At 38.6% G+C, this 24,446-nt stretch overlaps 1 protein-coding gene across 2 annotated transcripts in view; it reads right to left on the reverse strand.

Annotated features, from left to right (window-relative positions):
• Positions 1-24,446, reverse strand: part of COG2 (component of oligomeric golgi complex 2) — a 59,283-nt gene that overhangs the window by 11,125 nt on the left and 23,712 nt on the right. For both annotated transcript variants that reach the window (XM_023728036.1, XM_004372822.2), the window contains 7 exons: positions 21,145-21,253; positions 20,425-20,604; positions 15,703-15,827; positions 10,399-10,525; positions 6,553-6,692; positions 1,664-1,725; positions 298-449 (listed from right to left, as the gene is read on the reverse strand). In XM_023728036.1, coding sequence (XP_023583804.1) covers positions 298-449; positions 1,664-1,725; positions 6,553-6,692; positions 10,399-10,525; positions 15,703-15,827; positions 20,425-20,604; positions 21,145-21,253 — 895 coding nt within the window. The remainder of the gene's footprint in view (positions 1-297; positions 450-1,663; positions 1,726-6,552; positions 6,693-10,398; positions 10,526-15,702; positions 15,828-20,424; positions 20,605-21,144; positions 21,254-24,446) is intronic.

Genomic DNA, 24,446 nt, shown 5'->3' on the forward strand with positions numbered 1-24,446 from the left:
TCATGAAAACGAGCATCTTTATTTAAATTTAGAGACATTTCAAAGATTCTTACTTTGAGAAGCTTTTCAAGTGTGGTGCTTTTCAATAGGACAAAGCACCAGATATGTGATGATAAATATTCTTAAAGGCAATGCTTGGAAGAGTAAAAATGAAACACAGAAAGAAGGCTGGATACACTCTTGAGAAGTTTAGCCTACTATTGACTCCAAATTAACCCCCATGAGGACATGTTCTTTTAACATTTCATTGTAGTATTTAGCTTAGCGTGTCTTTGATTCTTATCAACCAGCCCTTACCTCACTGACAAACATGGAGTACCGGGCTAAGATCTGAAGTGTGAGCTTCCACAGACGGTGCACTAGCAATGGTAAAAACATCTCATCTGACCAACACTTTCGAAGGCAGCTCCACGTTCTGTGAGAAGCCAAGAGGCAATACGAACTTCCAGCTAGAGAGAAAAATCAAAACAAAACAAAACACTTAAGGAATCTCAGTCAAGTTAAGTCAATGACATGCCAGAAGCTAATATTTTGAATATATACTTCAAGAGGCCAGAAAGCAGCATTCTGAAGAACTCTACAGTACTGTGGTTAGCAAAGCTGCCAGTGGAGGCAACGGGGATGGCAAACTTCATCGCCTAGTGTTTACTAAATGCAGTAATTTTACATGCTATCATCTCCCAGGTGTTTGGATAAATATTAAACATTTACAGCATTCAGAAATAATTTTGCGGGAAGAGGGTGCAAACAGGTACTTTACCCAAATAAATTCAGGGTGGAGTGGCAGCCACTTGCAAGGATTTAAACGTTAGTTTTGGACTTGTCCTTTTTCATTTGTCTACTCTTCTTTCTCCACCTCTATATACTTACTATTTACATAAAGGAAATCAATTAAATATGCCCATTTTTGGCAAAGACAGATGAAAACTAACTCTGAAGCTAAAACAGTGCAGCTCAGATGTGACAGCTGACTCAGTTGTTCAAAAGACAGCAGAAATTTAAGTTGAGGAACCTAGAGACCTATGTGGCTATACATATAGCCATATAGTATTTTAATGGTTACCAGGAATGAATATAACATGATGCAAAATTAATGATGGCCATGAGGGTGTGCGAACATATTCTGATAAGTCTGTTATATGCCCAACCTCCCATGCCTGAGGTTTAGGGTATGGGGAGCCCAGGATACAGGCTCCAGTCGAGAATCATTCTGGAGGGAGACGATGCTTGTTTTTTACCATACAGACCAGTCCTGGCCTGGGATGAAATCAGATGGTAGCCATTTCGCTAAAAACAAATGTTGAACATTTAAGCATTCTGTGGGCTATATCACCTTGACATGCTATATATTCAAGAATGAAAGTAAGCCCTGCTTCATATATTTTTAAAGCGTTCTTCTTACCATATCTACAAAGCAAGACGCTTTATAGCATCTATCTAAAGCAAGATGCTCTATAAACAAACAAACAAAAAAATTGGATTCTTTTTGCCTCTTTTTTTTTTTTTTTTAAAAAAAAAAGATGTTAAACTGAATGTTTTTAAGGTCCAACTTACTATATGATAGGAAAAGGTGAAAGTGCCCCTGGGTTATTAAGGTCTAGATGATGTGATAAACTTAACTCATTTAGTGACATCTCGTAATTTATTATTTTAAGGAAATTACCTGGAGCGTCTTCCAGTACATCTGTAAGTGCTGCTTCTAAGGATCCCGCTATTTCTCTAAATCTACAATAAAGTAACGACACAAATTACGGTTTATGACAGAGATGGCTAGATGCCGCACCCTGTCTTTCCACACTTCTTCCCAAGTAAAAGCAACTCCCTCTAGGAGCTTGCTTGCAGGTCCAGTGCTCTCAGAGATGTTGTGCCTGACCTGGACACTTCTTCTCCCAGACTATTCTTTCTGAGGAAATAAACCATCCTGACTATGCCACTGTTACGTGGGGGTTTCCCTGTTACTTGCAGCTGATCTGAATCACAAACAACCCAGTGTTTTTCAATTTAAAACTGTCCATGTAAGTCTCCATCAGGAAGTCACTCCTGACAAGTCCCCCCCACCTACAATCATTCCAACCACTCCAAAGCCAGAGGAATTTGATTTCTCCATTCTATTTGGTTTATGGTTTCTCCAGTCTCCAAAACTGGCTGATACACCGTATTTTTCACAAACAACATGCCTACACATATAACGTGTATAGTGTGCCTAGGAAAATGTGTGTGAGGGGGTTGCAAGGTTGGCAAAGAAACAAACATGTAACACACGTAATTTGCGTAAAAATACAGTATTAGCACTATCAAAGGAAAATAAATGTCCCCACACTAAAAAATAAGAAAACAGCAGTCTGCAGCTGTTTGCAGCTTGAGGACAATTACTAGAAGTAGCCTATTGGCACTAGAACTCTTTGCCTGGCCCTCTTCTCTTCATGCTTTCCTGTCACTTGGCCCTGGATGTACTTTCTCTCTTCCCTGATTGACAGCTGGACCACCTGGCATCTCAGAGCATCCTGTCACTGACTTGTTTTAGTGAAATGAAATGGCAATATATGTATTTTTAAACTAGCTGCCTACTAGTAGGCATTCGGTTTCCCAACTATATAACTTCTCCATTTTCATACTTCTCTGTACCAGCGTACTCTTTTGTCACCTTGCTGGTTCCCTTGCTAGCAGTAAATTCTGACACATGCTTAAGATCAATTTGTCTAACTGATCATTTTGTTTTTTGATAGTATATATGTGCTTTTTAAAAGCAATTCAGCATCTCAGTCTAAGGAAATTGTCCAAAGAGTAAAAAGAGTGCCACTTCAGACAAAAAGCAGCAGCACCTGCTCATAATAAGAGCCCAACAGACCTAAGCGCAGAAGATTTTAAGATTACATAAACTGTAACTGGCTAGTTTCCTGCAACTGTCCTGTCTGCTTTGTGGAAGGAAAGGAACTCTTCCTGCCTAGTGAAACTTATAAAAGGCTGGTCTTCTCAAGCTGAAGTTGAGAGGCATAGAAGATACAAGTGACAAATAGAAAAGTGGAGACTGGCACAAGAACAGCAGCAAAGGGAGCCCAGGATACCAACAACCATGAAGGGAGTCTAGTGGGACTGCTCTACAAGCCTGGAGAGCAGACAAGCACCTATATCTCAACCCTGGAACCCTGAAGCCACCTTTTGAAAATCTACCCCAAACACAGGAAATAACTGGCAATACAGAAGAAGCCTCACAGTTAGCAAAGCATTATTTATAATAGGGGAAAACTGGAAGCAACCTAAGTGGCCACAAGTAAGGAAATGGTTAAGTACCTCACGGTACCTTCAGTGGACTAGTGCGCACTATTAAAAGCAATAACTTCAAGCTATAGAACAACGATGAAAGACATGTATGAGTTAGGATTAAGACACAGGATACAAAATTATATGCATGTCTATGATAATTTTGAAAGCCATGAACATGAAAAAGACAAGAAATAAATGCAGCAGATTGTGCCCTGGACATAATTTCTGTGCATTTAACACAGACATTTTGACTATCTGTGAGCAACTAGAAAGATCCATGAAACTATAATTGCCTAAGTCACTTGGCATAGTTGAGCCTCCCCAGCCAGGAGCCCAGTATCAGTCCTCCTGCAGTTTTGCTTGTAGTGACTTCCAGGAGTGAAGTGATAGATCACCTTTCTTCTTGGAAAAAAGTGAGAAAGAATACTTTGGTGAAACTTTGAAAGTTGTGCTGTGACTTTTACATGCATGGGGAATGTTATCCTATTCTCAATGGAATATATGTAAAAACAAAAACCAAACCAACTGCTGTGGAGTCGATTTTGATTCATAGGGACCCTACAGGACAGAGTATAACCGCCCCATAGGGTTTCCAAGGCTGTAATCTTTATGGAAGCAGACTGCCACATCTTTCTCCTGTGGAGCGGCTGGTGGCTTCGAACCACCGACCTTTCAGTTAGCAGCCGTACGCTTAACCACTGCGCCGCCAGGGATCCTTATGTAAGAAAGCCAATCCTAAATACAAACATTTATGAATTCTTAAATTTGGGTTTTGGAACATTCTCTTAGACATACCCCTCCATGAATGTCACAGGTCTACAATAATGCAAAGACTTATATAAAAATAATGGTTATGGACTTGGCTTTTTTCTTTGCTCTGTAGTTATCAGAACACCCTAAGGGCACAGTATGTGTGCATATGAGGAGGGTAGAGGGAAAGGGTAGGCAAAGGGCTACCTTCATGTTAATGCTATATACAATAGAGATTCTACACCATAAAGAAGGATATACTGAACATAACATATATACTATATACAAGTGAATGTTCCGGGAGCACATAACATTCCAGAAAGATTTCAACTACAAACAAAAAAAAAAAAGGAAAACAGCCTTTGGCAGTTAAAGAGTTAATACTTTCTCTCTAGTTTCCAGGTACTGATTTTTTCACTACAATTTGAGACTGTTTGGTTACCTTCGTGTTTATTTTTTTCCCAGGAGAAACTAAGCCCTAAACCATCTTTCCATAAGAGCAAATTAAATGGAGACACAGTGGGGTGTCAGGATACAGAATGTGTCAGGAATGTTGGGGGGCAGGCCTAGTGCCTTTTTTTCCAGCAGGTGACTGTGTTGTAGGATGCCAGCATCCAGTCAGACCCAGGAGCACAAACCTGTTATCAAGAGTGTGATAATAATATTTCTCCTTAGAAAAATGTCAAAACATTATCACCCACTGTCTTCCAGGTTTACTCTGAATGACCTTGAAGTGAATCAGATGACACTGCAACTCTGACTCTAACCACGTTTGCAGAACTTTTTGTCATCCTTCGAATAAACAATCCAATACCTGCTAAAAATCAATGCAACAGTCCTACAAAGTATTACTTAACATTTATTTTTCAAATGGAAAAACAAATGTACTGAAAACAAGTTTCACACTTCATAAATCAAACATAATTTTTAATAACAGTTTGCAAGGAAAAGTTAACTAATCCCTTTGAATGCTTAAATGCTAAAATCTGGTGAAGGCAAAAGTCTGTCAGGGAACTGGTTGAGTTTAAAGCAATTTGAGGTTTGCCTCACAGCTTTGAGAGAAACTGTCATGCCAGTCAGGGGAGGTCATGCTGTGTCCTCACTGGGGGACCCAGCTGGCCCAGGCCAGAGCACGGGACTGGACACAGCCTCTGGGAGCTTCAGGAGGTGCCATGGTAGGTTACCATGTGGTCTGAGGAAAAGGACTAGAGAAGAGGAGTGTGGAGGCAGCAGGCAGAGGAGGAGGGGATGGGATGGCAACAGAGATCTAAAGTCATCTAACTTCAAACCTGAACTACAAAAGGTAAAATATAAATATTATATCTCTACTGGACACTTATTCTGTAAAATGTTGCATCACTGTTTTAAATTTTGCTCATGAATCAAAAGGGCTTCTTGCCCTGGCTTATCTTGATTATCATTTAACAACTATTTCCAGTGCAGTCTAAGAATATCTGGAATGAGCACATCATTAGTTTTCCACTGAAAAACAAACTACATGATGATTTAACCTTGGAAAATTAAGCAATAAAGCACAGTACTGTACATGAAAGGACACCTTACCACTTTATTCTGACAAATGTGATTTTATTTTCAAAAAGGTGATTACATACATTTTCAATCATGGCAAGCAATTATAATCAAGGTACCTAATTCTTAATATATTCTCCCTCTGTAATTTTCCCTCAGAACTCTGGGGAAAAGGAATGCATCATAATTAATGAAAGCATCCAGCAATTTAAACAAAAATCCTACAATTCTTCAAAGAGCATGTCAACGAAAATGATTTAGTTAATGCCATTCTATGGAGGAACTTACCAGTACCTCATTCAAGAGAATTTGCAAAAATGGCTATTATCATCTATTTTTCCAGTAGAACACATGTTGTTAAGTACTTATCTTAAACTTCCTCAAGTACTCTATAGAACTGCTTACAGTATTGACTTACTTAAGTCATACCACCATAGAGCTGAAATTTTCTTACAGGTCACCATTTTCCAGAATAGAGAGAACAAATGTCATAAAGATTATAATGGTAGCAAAATAAAAACGAGGATTCTTATACACCGATAGATGGAATTAGCTGCAAAAAATACTTAAGTTATGCGTCTTCCATGCCCTCACCTCCACAGAGGAAGAAGTACCTCAGATGTGAGATGGGCCCATTATTCTAGGCAAGTGATGACATAGGAAAGTAGAAAAAGCGGCTACATAACTCCCACTTTCTCTATCAAAGAGGATGATCTTCAAACTGAATGAATGCAAAACAAGTGGACTTGAAGCTGGGCTTGGAGTCTAGCCTGTTCCTAGTCTAGTGTTTTGAGCTCTTTCAGTACTAAAAATGAAACTTACCTTTTTGTCATGTAAGCTAGAACTTTGGCAACCATGATACTACTTGTACATTTTTACTTTAAACTCTGTCTCTCAAAGAATAATATGATGATTACAAAGAAGAAGCTGTTAACTGGGGGCAATATCCTTAACTGATACTCAAATTCTACTTTAGAAGGGTGATGATGGGGTGAAAAAACTACTGACCTTATTTGAAAATAAACAGGCAAGTTCCACTTATTATTGAAACTGTGATAGGCAGGATGTGCTCTTAATCTTTTCACACTGGCCTGCGACCCACACTGCACTTCAAATCTTCTTACAAAATCCATACTTATGGTGTACTTCTAAAATAAGAACCAACAGAATTATAATCATCAGTAAACTAACTAGAATCCAGAACATGTGCTGCAAACTGTAATCAACATAAAAAAGGTCAACACACAGAATCATAGTTTTTACAGCTGAGAGAGCCTGAAGAGATTCTCCTTCCTTGTCCCCTACTTATAGATGAGGAAATTAATGTTCAACGTGGTTATGTGACACGCTTAACGTCTTCAGTGGTGATGCTCATTCTGAAACGCAGGTATTCTAAGTGACATGCTTAAGATCTTCAGTAGCAATGCCCGTTCTGAATCCCAGGTATTTTAAGTCTAGTGCTCTTTAAATGACAGCTCTCATATTCTAGGGCACCCTTAAGCACCTAGTCCATTGAAATCTGAAGAGACAGTAGAGTAAGTGATGTAATTCATCACTGCCTCTCCAAAAAAAGAAAAAGAAAAAGAAAAAAAAGGGAATTTTTATAAATGAGAGTGTGTGAAAACTGACAGGGAATGAACATCATCAAGATCAGAAACTAACATTTACTTAGCATTTACCATGTATGTACTGTGCTTAGAATTGCATTACTTTATTTAACCCACAGGACTACCCTACAAGGTAACTATTATTATTGTTATCCTCATTTTACAGATGAAGGTTTCCCTTTCTGTTTAGGCTCAGAGAGAACTTGCCCAAAAGACAGAGCTAGGTAGTAGAGGAGAAGAAGAAGACCAGTCAGTAGATTGAGCAAAAATGTGGCTGCTCTTTCACAGGTACTCTATTCCCCAGGTACCCTAGGGTCTGTGGAGAACACTGCTGGACTTTGTTTATACTCTTCAATTAAAAGGGGTTCAATTCAAGGTCAACAAACCACTAACTTAAATACGTTGATGTCTGTGCTTTAACAGGAATTTTAGAGCAGAGAAAACCAGAGGTTTTAAATTTCGTTTAACTGGTTTGGACACTTACAGAATACCCTTAGTATGGTCTAGTTTTGTGGAGCTGAGACAAAGAAAGGTATTACTCTTCCTTTTGGGGATAAAATTATACTACTGCTTATTATAGGTGCTAAAGGAGACCTGGTGGTGCAAATAGTTAAGCACTTGGCTGTTAACCAAAAGGTTGGCAGTCTGAACCCATCCAGTGGCTCCATGGGAGAAAGACCTGGCAATCTGCTTGTGTAAAGATTACAGACTAGGAAACCCCATAGAGGTAGTTCTTCATATGTTGCTGATATTAAGTATATCAGGTCTCCAGACTCCGCACACCTGCCTTGTGCCTCTCTATACTTTAAAAATTAAATAAGCAAATTGACCAGGCAGAGTAGAAAAAGAAGCAGATAGAATTTCTTGATGTGAAAGTTATAACTAAAATTGGAAACTCAATGTACATGTGAAAAAGGAGTTTAGACAAAGCTGAAGAAGGAATTAGTGAACTAGACAGCGAGTCCAGATAAAATTATCTAGAATGCAGCACAGAAAGACAAAGTGATAAAAAATATAAAAGTGAATTTTAAGAAACATGAAGGATATGGTGAGAAAGTCTAATCAAGAGCTCTAGAAGGAGATGAAGAATAGGAGAGAAGCACAATTCAAGAGATAATGGACAAAAATGTTCTAGAATTGATCAAAGACACCAACCTAAAGATTCAGGAAACCTAACAAATTCCAAGCACAATAAATAAAAAGAAATCCACACTAGACATATCATACTGAAACTTAGCACACCGAAGTCACAGTGATCTTAAAAACATGAAGAGAAAAAAGGTATTAGCTGTAAAGGAACAACAAGTACAATTAACAGCTAATTTCTCAATGCTCAAATTGCTGGGTATTCTATATTCAGCCAAACTACCTTTCAAACATAAAGGCAATACAGTTATTTTCAGACAAACACAAACTGATAATTTATTATTAAAAAAAAAAAGTTTATTATCAACAGGACCTTACTAAAGGAGTCTTCTAATAGACGAATTTCAGGAAGAAAGAAGATAACCCAAGAAGGAGATCTGTTATGGATTGAAATGTGCCCCCCAAAAATGTGTGGCAACTTGGTCAGTATTGTGTGGTTGTCCACTATTTTGTGATCTGATGTGATTATCCTATGTGCTGTAAATCCTAACCACTGTGATATTAATGAGGCAGGATTAGAGGGAGTTATGTTAATGAGGCAGGACTCAATCTACAGGATTAGTATCTTGAGTCAATCTCTTTTGAAATATAGAAGAAAGAATTGTGAAGAGAGGAGAGGGACCTCATGCCACCAAGAATGAAGAACCAGCAGGGAAGTGCATCCTTTGGACCTTGGGTCCCTGCACTGAGAAGTTCCTAGACCAGGGAAAGACTGATGACAAGGACCTTCCCCCAGAGCCAACAGAGAGAGAAGCCTTCCCCTGAAGCTGGTACCCTGAATTTGGACTTCTAGCCTCCTGGACTGTGAGACAATAAATTTCTCTTTGTTAAAGCCATCCACTGGTGATATTTTTGTTATAGCAGCCCTAGTTAACTAAGACAAGGTCTGACAGACAAGAAGGAACAGTAAGCAAATGAAATGATAAAACATGTGGGGTAACTGTAAGAAGATGATGACTACATAAGACAAAAATAATGCTTAACTTTTGGGACAAAAAAATCAAAATAGAAATAAGACTCTGGAAACAACATATACTACGAAATAGGGTGATTGGCCTTACAGTATTCTAAGTTCTTTGTATTGTTCAGGAGGAGGCTAAAGAACACCAATTAATTTTAGATTTTGTTAAATAACCTCTAAAACAGTCAAAAAACAGATATAAAAGGTATAACTTCCAAATCATTAGAGGGGACAACAAAGGATGAAGGAGGAAAACAAGCCCCCCAAAGTCCAAAATACAAAAAAGGTGAAAAAGGAAGAAGAAAAGAAGAGAGGAAGAAAAACTGGCACAAACAGGAAGTACAAAATAAGAGAGTAGAAACAACCCAAATAGATCAGTAGCTAAAATCACTGTAAATTTAATAAATTACCTAATTAAAAGACAATTATCATCATATTGGAATAAAAAAAAAAACAAGAACAAAAATCTAAGGAAGGAGAAGGAGGAGGGCACTGAGAAGTTGAGTCACACCAGCAGTAAGCAGGAGAGCTGGGACTGGAACTCATGCCATCTGGCTCTAGAGTCTTTATTCTTAACTATGACTCTAGTACTGCCTTAAAAAAATGATACAATGGAGAATACAAATATGAATTTACTATTGAAATATCAACCATGAAATCTTTTAAATCACACTGTGATGATTTATTTTTTTTTAAAGAAGGGAAACATTAGGGCCTCCTAATCTTTTAAATGATAAGGGACAGTTACATAGTACATTTAAAAATCCAAAGCAATATTTTTTCTTTTCCTTCAAAATTAGACAATTTTATATAATTATATGATTGTAGAGATATACAAACCTAATTTTTCATGGGAAACAACTGCAAAGGTATTAGCTTTTAATGGTCCTTAAGATCTTTTTAAACAAGTTAGAAAATAATGTACGTATCTAGTCATGATTGTATCTAGATTATACTTTACAATCTAAAATTAAAATTATCCCTAAAAGTATGAGACTACAACCTAGATAAAACAATAAAGCAACTTAAATTTTTTTTTTTAATAAACCACAGAACCAAGACCATGAAATAAAGAACATGATTATTCTAAAGCCTCAGGCTAACAACTTACAAAGAATCAAAATAATCAGGGGAAGTTACCTCATGAAATGCATCCGGATTTCCAGGATTAAAAAGTGATGGCAATTTTTCTTCCAATCCTTGTACTATTTCTGGCCAGACAGAATTCACCAAAAAGTCATATCCAGGAACAGTATTGCTCTTCTCACTGTAAGAGAAGAACACAATTTCAGTCTGTGTATGAGGACTTTAAAACCGGGATGCTTGGCATGAGCTAAGGTGGCTGAACTAGATCTAAATTAAATTCCATTTCTGAATCAAACTGCAGTCTGACCTAGAAGCTTCTGCTTTTGCTGAATAGACAATTTAGCCTCTTGTAAAAGTTTAACTGTAACACAAAAGAAGCAAAATTTTAGTTTGTGCTAGGAATTGTTTGCTAAAAAATGTCAAGAATATTTATAGAGAATGTTTGCCTTAGGGAGAATACTTTTAGTCAACAATGTCCCAGGACATTAGAAAATAAAATTGATAATGCTAAGTAAAGATGAAGCCCTGCAATTGTCTTGTAACTCTGTAACCAAGATGAGGTAAACACCAAACAACCAAGTCTTAGTTCTAAATTACTGACTCCCTCAAATCAGACTTCTTTCACACCTGAGACCTTAGTTTCCATTTCTGCTGACTCTTTGTAAATCTGTAAAAGCATAGCTTACTACCTTAAGATAAGCGGGAGTGGCAAACATACAAAAAGTTGACTCAATTGTTCCCCAGTATGTTAACAAATACACTTGCTGATGTTAAGAAGAACGTCTTGGTCAGACGTGTTCCAGGAGGTTAGAGATTAATGTTAGTTTAGAGATTTCTGTTAAGAAAGTTTGTAGTTCAACAAATCACTTGTAATTTTTGCCATGTACTTTACCTACCCCTGCCCGCAACCTTTGTTTGTGCCACCTGATAAAAACCTGTTCTCCCTGCAATTTGGAACACACCACAGTATCCTCCTTAGATGCAAGTGTGAATCTCCCAGATTCGTGTATCTCTCTTTCTACCTCACAATAAAACTTTTTTCATTTCTAACAGAGTGCAAGTCTAGTGTTTTGCTACAAGACAAATACAGCATAACCTCCTATTTACAAGAGCAAATTTTCACTGTGGTACTTCTAAGTTCCTCAGCCTGTAACTTAATCTTTTTTAAAAAGTGTATTTGTCAATTAGTTTGTTTCTAGACCCAAATTTCTATTTTACTCCTTGATCTCAGTCTCACCTTGAACCTAAGAGATTTCCTGAACCTGATTCTTATATCACACAGGAGAGCAGCTGGTGTCTAAAATAAGGCAAAAATACTATGTAAAATCATCTTGGTATAGGTTTTTCCCCTAAAATATTCTACCACTTTTACACTCTACCATGGAAAAGTAGTCTAATACCACAAGAAAAGCAATCTCTGCATTCAATCTGAACACCATTAAACCCTAAAGCACTATAAATTATGCTAACATACTATTAATAGCTTTGTTATTATTTAGCTACCTCTAAAATCAGCTTCAGTTCTAAAATTCTACAACTACTGCATTTAAAATCTTGATCACACTGATCTAAAACACATAAAGATTAATGATGTGTGTGTGCATGTTTTAACTTACTTTTTTTAAGCACTAGATTCTGGATTTCTAATTAACAAATTAGGTTTGTTAATTAGAGGTGGCACAGAAATAAAAGTACGGACTCTGGAGTCAGACTACCACATGGGTTCAAATCTTGGGTCCTGGGCAAGTTAATTAACTTCTCTGTGCTTTGGTTTACTGATCTTTAAAACGGAGAAATGTATTTATAAAGAACTTAGAATAGTGCCTCATATAGAGTAAGTGCTATGTTCTCATAGTTAAATAAGTAATAAATAAATAAGGAAGCCTTCTTAAGTTTCTCCTGAACTTAAAGTCTTACAAATATCTTTTAGCAAACAACATCTCACTGATCTGCCCACTCTGGTTGCTGTATATTGAGTAATAGGCTATATTTTAAAATAATTTTCTAATGGTCTTATCTTAGCAAAACTGGGAGTTCTGTCGCCAAGTTATCATATCAAACTGGGACTTCACATTTTGGTAAATATTAAAATAAAGGGAAAAAAGTTTTCATAATTTTTCTGCTTAGCAAACATCATCAAAGAAGCTTTGCTCCACTGTCCAGAAAGACGAGCAAGTCATTTTATTAAAGTTTCAAATAAATACTGATAATAAATTACTGGTGTGGGTGGGGAAGGGCCACAGAGAGAACAGAAGATGCCTACTTTCCCCGTATCCAAGTCCACGTGTCATTATATACTTTCAAACATTATAAAAGCTAGGTCTAATAAGGAATCTGGGAAAGAAAAGAATAAAATAAGGATTTTAAACTATACCTACTCCTCACTATTCAGCATCTCATTATCTCACATTCCCATTAATGACAATAGTAAGTCTACTATCCAACTATTCTGCACATTAATGAGGTGGCGGGCATGGCAGCAATGGCTGTGAAGTGTCCTCTCCCTTGAGGAGGGTCTCCCGGTGGCCTCCAGGAAGTTGGCTGCACTGCCCTGCTACCTCCTGCTGGCAGGGGTACCATGTCCAACTGCCTCCTGGAGCCAGCCTCATCCATGGCGACAGACTCCAGGTGAATATGCAGGCAGCACCGAGCCAGTGGGCGCCTGTTCTGGGTTCCTAGCTCCTATGTAGCCTGTGGCCCTGCAGCTCAAAATAGCTGTGGGGTGGGAAGGGAGGAAAGAAAGGCATCGGAGAGGGTGTTTGGAAGAAATGCATGCAAGTTTAATGACATCCCAAAGTGAGCAGAACTTGGCCTGAAGCCTCTGCCTCCATGGGCCGGGTACATGGCCAGGCTCCCAGTGCCCTCGCAAGAGGTCCGAAGCCTTGGTGACTTGCTAGGCCCAGAGGGTAGAACAGGATCCAGGATTGTGAGAGCATGCCTTGCAGGGGTCGCAGTGGAGCCCTGGAGGCAGCACCGTGAGGGAAGCTCTGACCCAGTACATGTGGAGTGAAGTGGTTAAGCCGTGGGCCCTCCAGTCACACAGCCTGGCTTTATCCAGCTTTGTCTCATTCAAGCCTCCTCCTCCTCAGAAGAATAATCCATAATTGGACTCGTGACAGTGATGAGCACATTAGTAAATCTTAGCTGTTATTATTTTTATGATCATATTTTCTAAATTAAAAAAAAAAATCAGAAAAACCGCTGGTCTGAAAACAGAAAAAAAAAAAAGAAAAATCCTCCCTTATCACATAGCACTGATTTTTGCATAACCATGTTGATAAGTGAGGAGTGCGTGTACTACACTCGATATTAAAACACCAAATCTCCTCATCCCCAAAGTGAATGTCTAATTAAAATCCCAGAGAAAATTTAAAACCTGAAAGATTTACAGTTATTTTAAAACACACAAACACATACCCCAAAATGAAACTTTATTAGCCCTAAAATAAGGCATGTAAAGTCCATATACCATCAGATGGCTAATTAGAAAAGTTGATCCATATTCTCTGGAAGGTAACTCTTGAATGCTGCTGGTGTTGTCAGGTATAAAGGGTATCAAGGGAGATAGATGAAAAAAGAAAAGAACGGACAAAGGATGCATCAAGCATTTAGAAACTTGAAGGCAACGGACCAAGGGAAGGTCAGAGATGTGGAATAGCTGCAACAGCATCATGATGGCTCCTGGAGCAAGTGAAGATGACCTCATAAGGCACAATTCAGATTGCTCAAATTTCTGAGGCTTCTACATGAATTCTGCCACACTGAAAACTGTGGAAAAGAACTTCTAAAGCTATGAAATGTGGCCCTTCAAGACTAGCCTTGTGACATCTAATGACTGGTTGTTTCTTAAGTGTAGTTTCTTTAATTTTACATCATGACTTCTATTAAATTCTTACCCCAAATCCAAATCCAACTAAATCCTTGTGATTACTAAACAAAAGTGGCAAAACTAGGCTTCGCCTGAAATTGTATAATGGAAGTAGGAAGGGTACTTCAAAAGTCAAGTAGCATGTATTTATTACTCCAAATATTTTTTTTGAGAACAAAAATTCAAGGTCAAATATATTGCTTACTCCATGAAGACAGGCACCTTATCTGACTTTCTATCATTGAGAAAACATTAATTCTTTCATTTGCAAACACTGATTAGGCTCTTGATATCTTTAAGACACTTTGCCAGGAGGTGGGGGGATGATGCTGGCAGTGCATGAGGTGATCATATTATAAGACAGAAATTAGTCCTCAATAGAAATAAAAGCAACATGTAATGGAATGCAGATGTAATGATTAATGCTGAATGTGAGGATTAAGGATAGTCTCTTAAAGGAAGTGGTATTTGAGCTGAAGCTTCATGTGGAGTGACAGTTCAACAGGAAGGCAAAAGCAACAGGAAGGGCAGGGAACAAGATGCAAAACACAGAAGCATACAAGGACAAAGTGTGTTTGAGAAGGACAAGTGGGACTATGTTTCTGGGGCACAAAATGTTACAGAGGGAAAATTCTACAGTGAAGAATATTGGGGCCAGATCATGAAGGGTCTCAGATGCTACATCAAAAAACCTGGATTTTCATCTTTAAGCAATAAGAAGGCATTAAAAATTTCTGGAGAAGGAACAGTCTATGAATCTCAAAATTCTGGATAAATGTGATAGTATGAAGGGTGGGTTGGAGAGGTAAGAGTCAGGAGGCAAGGAGAACAGAGAGGGAGATCCTGTTATTCTGGACAAAAAATAGGAACAGGACTAGACTGGATGGGGCAATGGCAATGGTGAAAGGTTAAGTGGAATATTTGTGAAACAGAATTGGAAAGCCATAGAAACTGAATAGAAGTAGGAGGAAAAACTGAAGATGACCTTAATCACAATTAGTATAAAACTTGTTAAACTTAATTAATAGATATATTATGACATTAAAATAATAGAAGGAAATCAATTTTGATTCCAAACCTGATATAGGAAAAAGTGTAGAGAAGAAACAGGTATGGGCTTTGGATTCAATCTTAGCTTCATCTCTTAGTTTCCTCATCTGCAAAACGTGGCTAATGATAGCACTGTCGTAACAACCTCGTCCTTGTATGCGTCTGTGTTTTCCTTTTTGTTCCCTGCCCTTTCTGTTCCTTTTGCCTTCCTACTGAACTGTCACTCCACATGAAACTTCATCTCAAATACCACTTCTTTCAAGAGGCCATCCTTAATTCTGACACTCAGCATTTATCATTACATCTGCACTGTGGTAACAATTAAGAGAGAAGGTACATAATGCACCTGGTACATTCCAGACAGTGAATAGTCACCAGTGTAGTTTACAGGTGCAATCATTAACACGGAGGTGGGTTCTAAGCGTAGTGATTTAAATTACCTTGAGATGGCTCCTCCTGTGACTTCTCGAAGAAGGCGACAATGGTGAGGAACAAAATCCAGAAGTTTATCATACATGATCCGAAGGCCATTTGGATGAGACTGAACAAACTGTTCTATGATCACCTATTAAAAGGAATATAATTTTTTAAAAGCATCTAAAATAGAAATATAAATTATATACTACAGAGAAAAGAATAAAGAAAACCTTAAAAATATGTCCTCATGCTCCTCTCCCACCAAATGAACATATTTTCTAGAATAGTAAGGTAAATAATAGGTCATACTCAGAACTAGCTCCTATGATTAAGGGGCACAGTTTTGACCTTGGAGTACAAACAAGCTAAGTGACAGAGAACTGGTCTGAAGCTGATGAACCAGATACATTCATCTGCTTCCCTTGTGAGCTGGAAAAGTAGAATACCTTTTAAAAACAATTTTAAACTAAACACGATTCATGTAAAAATGGCATGGTGGGGGCATCTGACCCCCTCTAACTTCACGAAGGGGAGAGAAAATAACTATCAGCATCAACAGCCCAAGGCTCATTCCAATGAGGCGGAGGTCAGACATGTCTCCCTGTTCCAATCTTTTAAACAATTCTGACACCAACTGTCCCTCCCATGGCACTCTCTACTTCTCTGTTGGGTTTGATAATTCACTGCAATGGCTACACAGAACTTGCAGACCATACCCACGATCATGGGATTTATTAGGGAAGTAACAGGTTACAATTCAGGATCAGAAATGACTCAGGATACAGCTCTTTGATCAGGACAGCCTCTTCTCAGCTATGCCCGCAGGTAGGCCTCTCCCTGGCCCTCGGCCTCTCGGCCCTTAGGCCAGCCTGACCTCTGTCCTGCTCAGGCAAGTGTTACAATATTTAAATAAATACTGTAATAATAAATTAAGTATTTATTTAGCTCTGCCAGTAAGTGCCTGGAAGCACCTCACTCTGCCAGCAAGCCTTGGCCTGGAGGTGCTCAGCTCTCTCCCTCTGTGGGTCAGCAAGCCTAGCTCTACCAGTAAGTGCCCAGAGGTACCCCACTCCACGAGTAAGCATCAACCTGAAGGTGCTCAGCTCTCTTGTTCCATGGGTTGGCAAGCCTAGCTCCAGTCATAAGTGCCCAGAGGCAACCCACTCCATTAGCAAGCCTCCTGCCCAAAGGCACTCAGTTCTCTTGCTCCGTGGGTGGGCGAGCCTAGCTTTGCCAAAGGCCTATAGGCACCTCACTCTACCAGCAAGCCTCCTGGCTGAAGGTACTCAGCTTTCTAGCTTTGTACACTGGGAAGCCCACTGCACTGTCTCCTGCTAGTATCCTGGTTCTGCTGCCTCTGCTGCTGCCAATTCTCTGCCGCTGCTTCTCGCCATCTCCAGTGTTACAGCTTTCTCTGTCTCCTGGGTCTAGGAGATTCTCAGCTCAGGGATCCCAGGTCCAAAGGACACTCCACTCCTAGCTCTTCTTTCTTGGTGGTAGTGAGGTACCCCTCTGCTCTGGGATTGGCTCTTGTTAGGGTTTCATACATGTTATTTGCATGGTCCCACCCCCAAAAGGGTGCCACGTACCTTATTTGCATTATTAGCAAGCTATCCAATTCCCTTGATGGGCCACAAGCATCTTATTTGCATAGTCCCACCCAGTCATTTGGTGGGAGTTACAGAGTATGGCTAGAAGGGCCATACTAAGTAATTTACTGCACGACAATTCCTCACTACTATAACTCTTCAATGCCTTGATTCTCACTTTTTATTCTACCCTCATGCACATTAGGGGAGGGTTTGAGACACAGAGTGATGGAAAAAAATACACTTTATTTTCTTATTATTTTATTTTTTGTGATTAAGATTGGGAGACAAGAAGGGATATGACAGGATGATAAGCATACAAGTTTAAATAAAATATGTGTATGGTTCATTTAATATGCCACTAAAACTTCAAATATTTCTTTAATTTAGCAGATCAGACTCAGTTCAGTGGGGAAAAAAAGGCATAAATTAGTAACAAAATATTTACACTTATTCATAAAGTACATAATTAGTCTTTTTCTCTCTCATTGAGACAGCTATGAAATATAACAGATACGAGAAGAAGGAATCGATAGGTCATTGTAAAAATGGTGTGGCAGCAGTGTCGCCTGACCTCGTCTAACTTCATAAGGGGGAGAGAGAATCATCAGCATCAACAGCCTAAGGCTGATTTCTATGACGCAGAGGTCAGACACACCTCCTCTCTCCAACTTTTTTAACAATTCTGACACCAGCCATACCTCCCAGGACATTCTCTACTTCTCTGCTGGGTTCAAAGGTTCGATAATTCATTGCAGTGGCCACACAGAACTCACAGACAATACTCACGATTATGGGGTTTATTAGCGAAGTAGCCAGTTACAAGTCAGGATCACAAATAACTCAGGACACAATTCTTCAATCAGGACAGCCTCTTCTCAACCATCCCACAGGCAGGCCTTTCTCTCTGTCCCTCGGCTACTAGGCCTGGCCTCTGCACTGCTTGGACAAGTGTTACAAATCTCTTTAGCTCCACAAGAAAGTGCTAGGGGCACTCCACTCTGCCAGTAAGTCTCAGCCCAAAGGTGCTCAGCTCTTTCGCTCCACGAGTAGGCAAGCCTAGCTCTACTGACAAATGCCTGGTGGTATCCTATTCCACCTCCTGCCAGAAGTCGCTCAACGCTCTCGCTCTGTGGGTTGGCACACCCACTGTAATCGCCTTGCTCCTTTCAGCCAGGAAGTCCACCATGCCGTCTCATGCTGGTATCCTGTTTCTACTGCTGCCGGTTCTCTGTTCTGCATCTCCCCCCTTCTGATCAGGATTCTTCCATAGAATCTTTGATTAAAACGTTCAGTAATGGTAGCCAGGCACCATCCAGTTTTTCTGGTCTCATGGTAAACTAAAGCAGGCAGTTGTTCATGGAAGCAATTAGCCACACAGTCCATACCCTCCTCCTATTCCTGACTCTCCTTCTTCCTCTGTTGTTCCAGGCAAATAGAGACCAAATGTTGTGCCTTGGATGGCTGCATGAAAAATTTAAGACCCTAGGCACTATGCAACAAACAAGGAGGTAGAAAAGAAGCACTAAACATGTTATTAGGCCAATTAACTGGGATGTCCCATGAAACCAAGAAACCAAATCCCATGAGGTTTTTGGTTATTCATATGCAGCCTCAACAGCTACTCTTTTTTTTTTTTCTGTCATTGTTGTAAATATATCTATCACACAATTTTTGCCAATTCAACTTTTTATAGGTGTACAACTTATTGACAGCAATTGCAATAGTTGGCTGTGCAACCCTACCCTTAACCAACGTGGCATTTCCATGACTGTTAACCCTCCCTTTCTCTCTCTCTCCTGCCCCTGGTTATCACTAATAAACTCTGTTCTCTATACATTTGCCTTTTCTTGTTTTTTTTATGTAAGTGAGGTTATACAATATTTGTCCTTTTGTGATTGACTTATTTCATTCAGCATAATGTCTTCCAGCTCCATTCACACTGTAGCAAGGTCATTTGTTTTTAGTAATCCTACCAAAGCTGACAGAAATATTACAATTAATTACTAAAGTTCAACTTTATCATTGGGATTCAATTTTCCCCTTTAAACAAATTGAAGACTTTCATCAAGAAGTCATGTTGATACACAAAAAGAAATTCAAAATGGATTAAGGCCCTAAATGTGCATATTAAAGTCATAAAATTCTTAGAAGAACAAACAGGGGCAACACTGTCAGATCGAGCTTTCAACAATGGATTACCTAATATAATAACCAAAGCACAAATGGCAGAAGGCAAAATAAATAAATGGGACCTCATAAAAATTAAAACTTTTGTTCATGAAAAGACTTTACCAAAAAGTGAAAAGACAAGCTACTGACTGGGAGAATATCTTTGGAAACTACAGATCCAACAAGAATCTAAGAACAAAAATACATATAAAACTTCGACCACTTAACAACAAAAAGACAAATAACCCAATCATAAAACGGGCAAAGAACCTGAATAGCCATCTCACCAAAGAGGACACTGAAATGGCCACCAAACACATAAAAACATACTCGGCATCACTAGCCATCAAAATAAACCAAACTCAAACCTGTTGTTGTCAAGCTGATCCCGACATCAGAGAGGTGCAAATCAAAACCACAATGAGATACCATTTCCTGCCCCAGTGAACTACTCCATATTTTTTTAAGACTGGGCCAAATATCATCTATCCCATGAAGATTTCTGGAATACCACTGTCTTCCGACTTAATATACTTTTCTGTGCTCAAAGAGTTCTTTGTGCACACCTTCACCAAGGCACTCATACACTATCCTGTTGCCATTGGCTTAACTGTTTTATTCTGCTCACTAGACCACTGGTCCAAAACTTTTTAAAAACAACTTTCTGAGGTATAATTTACACACTCTTGATAAAACTGACCTCAAAAACTTTGCTGCATACTTTTTTCACAGGCAAGTCTCTCACCCCCTACTAAATTATGATGATGCACAGGAAGAATTTACTTGAGGGCATGCCCAATTCCTGGCATGCTGATTGTAACCAAAAAGGAACCAACCCTTTCTGACAACTGATAATGTGGTAACTATGATTATCTTTAAGGAAAGATCTCTACTATATTTATATCTTCACACCCAGTAAAATGTCTTGGACATAGTATATGCTCTATAAATGTTTGCTGAATGAAGGCTCTGAGGTGCACATACCTCATCTATATATGGTTTCACTAGTACTTGACCAACTAATGCCTCTGCATCCCGTGTCTTGTCGATTGTTGCGTAAGTCCGCAAGCAGTGCCGTATTATATCGACATTGGAAGTCTGAAGGCCTTCTAACAGGAGACCTTCCAGGGATTGTTGTAACATGGCTGTAATGCCAGCTATACGCTGCAAGAAAAAACGGGCAGATAAAGAAAGCTCTAGTTGGAACAATTTGTAAAAATTCAAATATATACATAACAAGTCTCTTATCCCAATACAATATATATAAAACATTAATATCTCCTGGACAGTAAAAAATCTCTTGAATAACAAATCTCCATTTTACCAGAGAAGCGTTCAGACAGAATTACTGAATGAGAAAAAAGTTATTTTCCTCCTAAGCCTGAGGAAAATCTGATAAATATTATGGCTTTAAAGTCCAGTCAAAGGCTTCAGATATACTAAATTTGGCTATGTTATACAATGTGTCAAGTTACATGGAATTCAGAATGAATTTTACTCTTATAGTTCAGAGAATGTGACTGAGTCTCTACACAAAATTTATAATGCAGAGCCCAGAAAACAAAAACTTAAAGGAAAAAAATTCAAGGCTAGCTTAAAAATCCTATAGACCAACAATTAATATCACAGGCAGTACTAGGTTAAACCAAAACTATTAAGCAAATTCCTAAACATAAAAATATGAAAATCCAAAATAACACTTACTGGTCTTACTTTGTCCAAAAGAGGCATGCCTTTGCTTTGAACAGCATGAAACTGCAACTGGTTAAATTCTGTGGCAATTCGCTCCAAAATCTGTCCAGTCAAAAGTGGGCTAGCAGATACAACAAAGAAACTTAATTCACAATTGTAAGATTATTTCTAAAAGAATACATCGTACAGATTAGCAATAATGATACTTTAACTCCACTGTGTTGTAAAATCTTCAGATAGTGTTTTTCCATGACCATTCTGTTATAAGGTAAAAGCTTAAAAATATTTTTTCTCTGGGCATCTTCTGAGCCATCAATCAATTCCAACTAGAAGCCATATGCATGGTATGTTCTAGATGCAGTGGGGAGTAGTGACTCTGCCGGACCCTGACCACAGGGCCCAGAAATAAGTAGGAGTAGGCTAGGTCAGTGTGGGGGCAATCACATGGTTCTACCACCTTCTCCAAGAACTCTCATTCATGACCTCTTCTTGACCTTTAACCTTTTTTCTCTCTCTTGCCCTATCCTCTTATTTACACCTGAATCCCCTTCTACTTCTACCTGCCTAATTCTCTCTCCTTCTAAAATACCTCACTTTTGTCTCTTCAATAAATTAAAACTGGAGCTCCAAATAGCAAAACCTAAAAACCTAACTGGGATATGTGGTTTGTGGAAGCCCATTTTCCACCCTTATTGTCATTATTTTATTTAATAAATTAATTATACTGTCTATTTTACCAAACACACTGTAAACTTACTATAGGTTAATAACTATAGTAAAGGTATTATACACAGGAGAGAGCTTGCTGAAATAGTTTCTTCTCATCTTATACCAAAAGGAAATGTACTAGAGATAATCACTCACTACAGTCTAAGAGGAGCCCTCGTGGTGCAGTGGTTAAGAGTTCGACTGCTAACCAAAAGGTAGGTAGTTCGAATCCACCAACTGCTCCTTGGAAACCTTATAGGGCAGTTCTACCCTGTCCTATAGGGTCGCTATGAGTCAGAATTGACTGGATGGCAACGGGTTTGGACACTTTAAAGAGGGAACTGGAAAAACCAGTCAGCCCTCCAGACAAGATAACTACAATACAGGATGCTTCCCCTTTCTTTTGAAACCCTAATAAAAGCACAGCAAAGGTACAAGATTTAAAAAAAAAAAAAATAAATAAAAGATCTCACCTTGGAAGAAACAAGGATCATGCAAGGAATGAAAAATGATTTACAGGTGACTGAAAAAATTAAAAATTCAATTAAAGAGAAGATAAAGTTAAGACAATCTCCTAAAATCAGATCAAAAAGCTAAACACAGAAAACTTCAGGGAAAAGATAACAAACATAAAGGTTAATTTGTGAGTCTAATATTCCATTGACAGAAGTGAAAGAATGGAAGGAAGACAGAGAGGGAGAAGAAACAAATGAGAAGAAATAATAATCAAAAGATAACTAAAGTCAGGCACAGGAAAAGTATATCCGCATACAATGTTAATGGTCACCGCCAACACGTCTAACAGGAGGGAAAGATATACATAGCTTTTCTAAAACATCAAATCAGTTGCTTTAAACATTTCTCTAAAAACTAAGTACTTTATCAGGGTTACCACAGGCAACAGAGACTTTAATAAGAGTATGAACATCTACAAACGACCTTTAGTGAAAATCATTACGACATTTTCATTTACAAAGAAATGAAAAAAATGATAATGGTTTAATATCTATAATTCCTGCAACTTAACAACAAAGAGACAAACAATACCATTAAAAAATGGGCAAAGGACTTCAACAGGCATTTCACCAAAGAAGATATACAAATGGCCAATAAGCACATCAAAACCACAATGAGATACCACTTCACACCCACTAGGATGGCTATGGTAAAAACAAAATACAAAACAAGAGAAACTGCAACCCTCATCCATTGCTGCTGGGATTGCAAAATGGTGCAGCCACTGCAGAAAGAGTTTGGTGGTTCCTCAGAGTCAAACACAGAAATACCATGTTAACTGTTGTTTGCTTAGCTGCATTCAAGTCCATTCTGACTCACAGTGACCCCATGTGTGTGGAGTAGAACTGTTCCATAGGGTTTTCAAGCTGTCACCTTTCAGAAGCAGATTGTCAGACCTATCTTCTGAGGCACCTCTAGGTGGGTTCAAACCTCCAACCTTTTGGCTAGGAGTCGAGATCTTAACCATTTGCACCACCCAGAGACTCCTAGAATTACCATAAAAACCAACTAACCAAACAAACAAACCTGTTGCCATCGAGTCAATTCTGATACATAGCGACCCTACAGGACAGAGGAGAACTGCTCCATAGGGTTTCTAAGGAGCAGGTGGTGGATTCGAACTATCGACGTTTTGGTTAGCAGCTGAGCTCTTAACCACTGCATCACCATGACTCCAGAATTACCATATGTCCCAGCAATTCCAATCCCAGGTTATATATCCAAAGGAATTGAAAGCAGGAACACAGACACTTATACACCAAGGTTCATTACAGCACTATTCATAATAGCCAAAAGGTAGAAACAACCATTAAGAGACAAATGTATAAACAAAGTGTGCTACATCCATATAATGGAACATTACTCAACCATAATGAGAAGTGAAGTCCTGATACATGTTACGATACAGACAAACCTTGAAAGCATTATGCTAAGTAAAGTAAGTCAGATGCAAAAGGACAAATATGGTATGATCCCACTTATATGAAATTATCTAGAATAAGCAAATGTATGGAGATCAAAGTTCATTAGTAGTTATCAGGGGTGGGAGGGAGGGGGCAAGAGGGAGTCGATGCTTAGGGGGCACCGAGCTTCTGTTAAGGATGATGGAAAAATTTGGAAACAGACTGTAGTAATGGTTGCACAACAAGATGAACATAATTAATGTTACTGAATTGTTCATGTAAAAATGTTGATGGCAAATATTTTGTTATATACTTTTTACTGCAATAAAAAACGATAAAGGGATAAAGTCTATGAACCATTAAATTATACTATATTTTTAATAATCATATACCTTCTCATTGATTGAGACTGAGATTAAAGTCCTTCCTTTATTGACAACCAAGTTGACAATCTCAATTGATGCTACATTAGGAGAGTTCTGTTTTAAAAGAGTGAAGATGGCAGGAACTGGGTGGAGTTGGAATAGAAGTCTGTGGATAACAGGATCAGTGAACTTAAATGCATTCTACACAGAATGTGGACCTATGTTCACAAAAAGATGTACAAGATGGTTCACAGCATCACACGTCGCCATATATCAGTTATTTACATCCATTCACCTCCCTTATTAATTTGAATGCCCCTAG

This window comes from Trichechus manatus, unplaced genomic scaffold (assembly GCF_000243295.1).
Source record: "Trichechus manatus latirostris isolate Lorelei unplaced genomic scaffold, TriManLat1.0 scaffold00021, whole genome shotgun sequence".
NCBI lineage: Eukaryota > Metazoa > Chordata > Mammalia > Sirenia > Trichechidae > Trichechus > Trichechus manatus.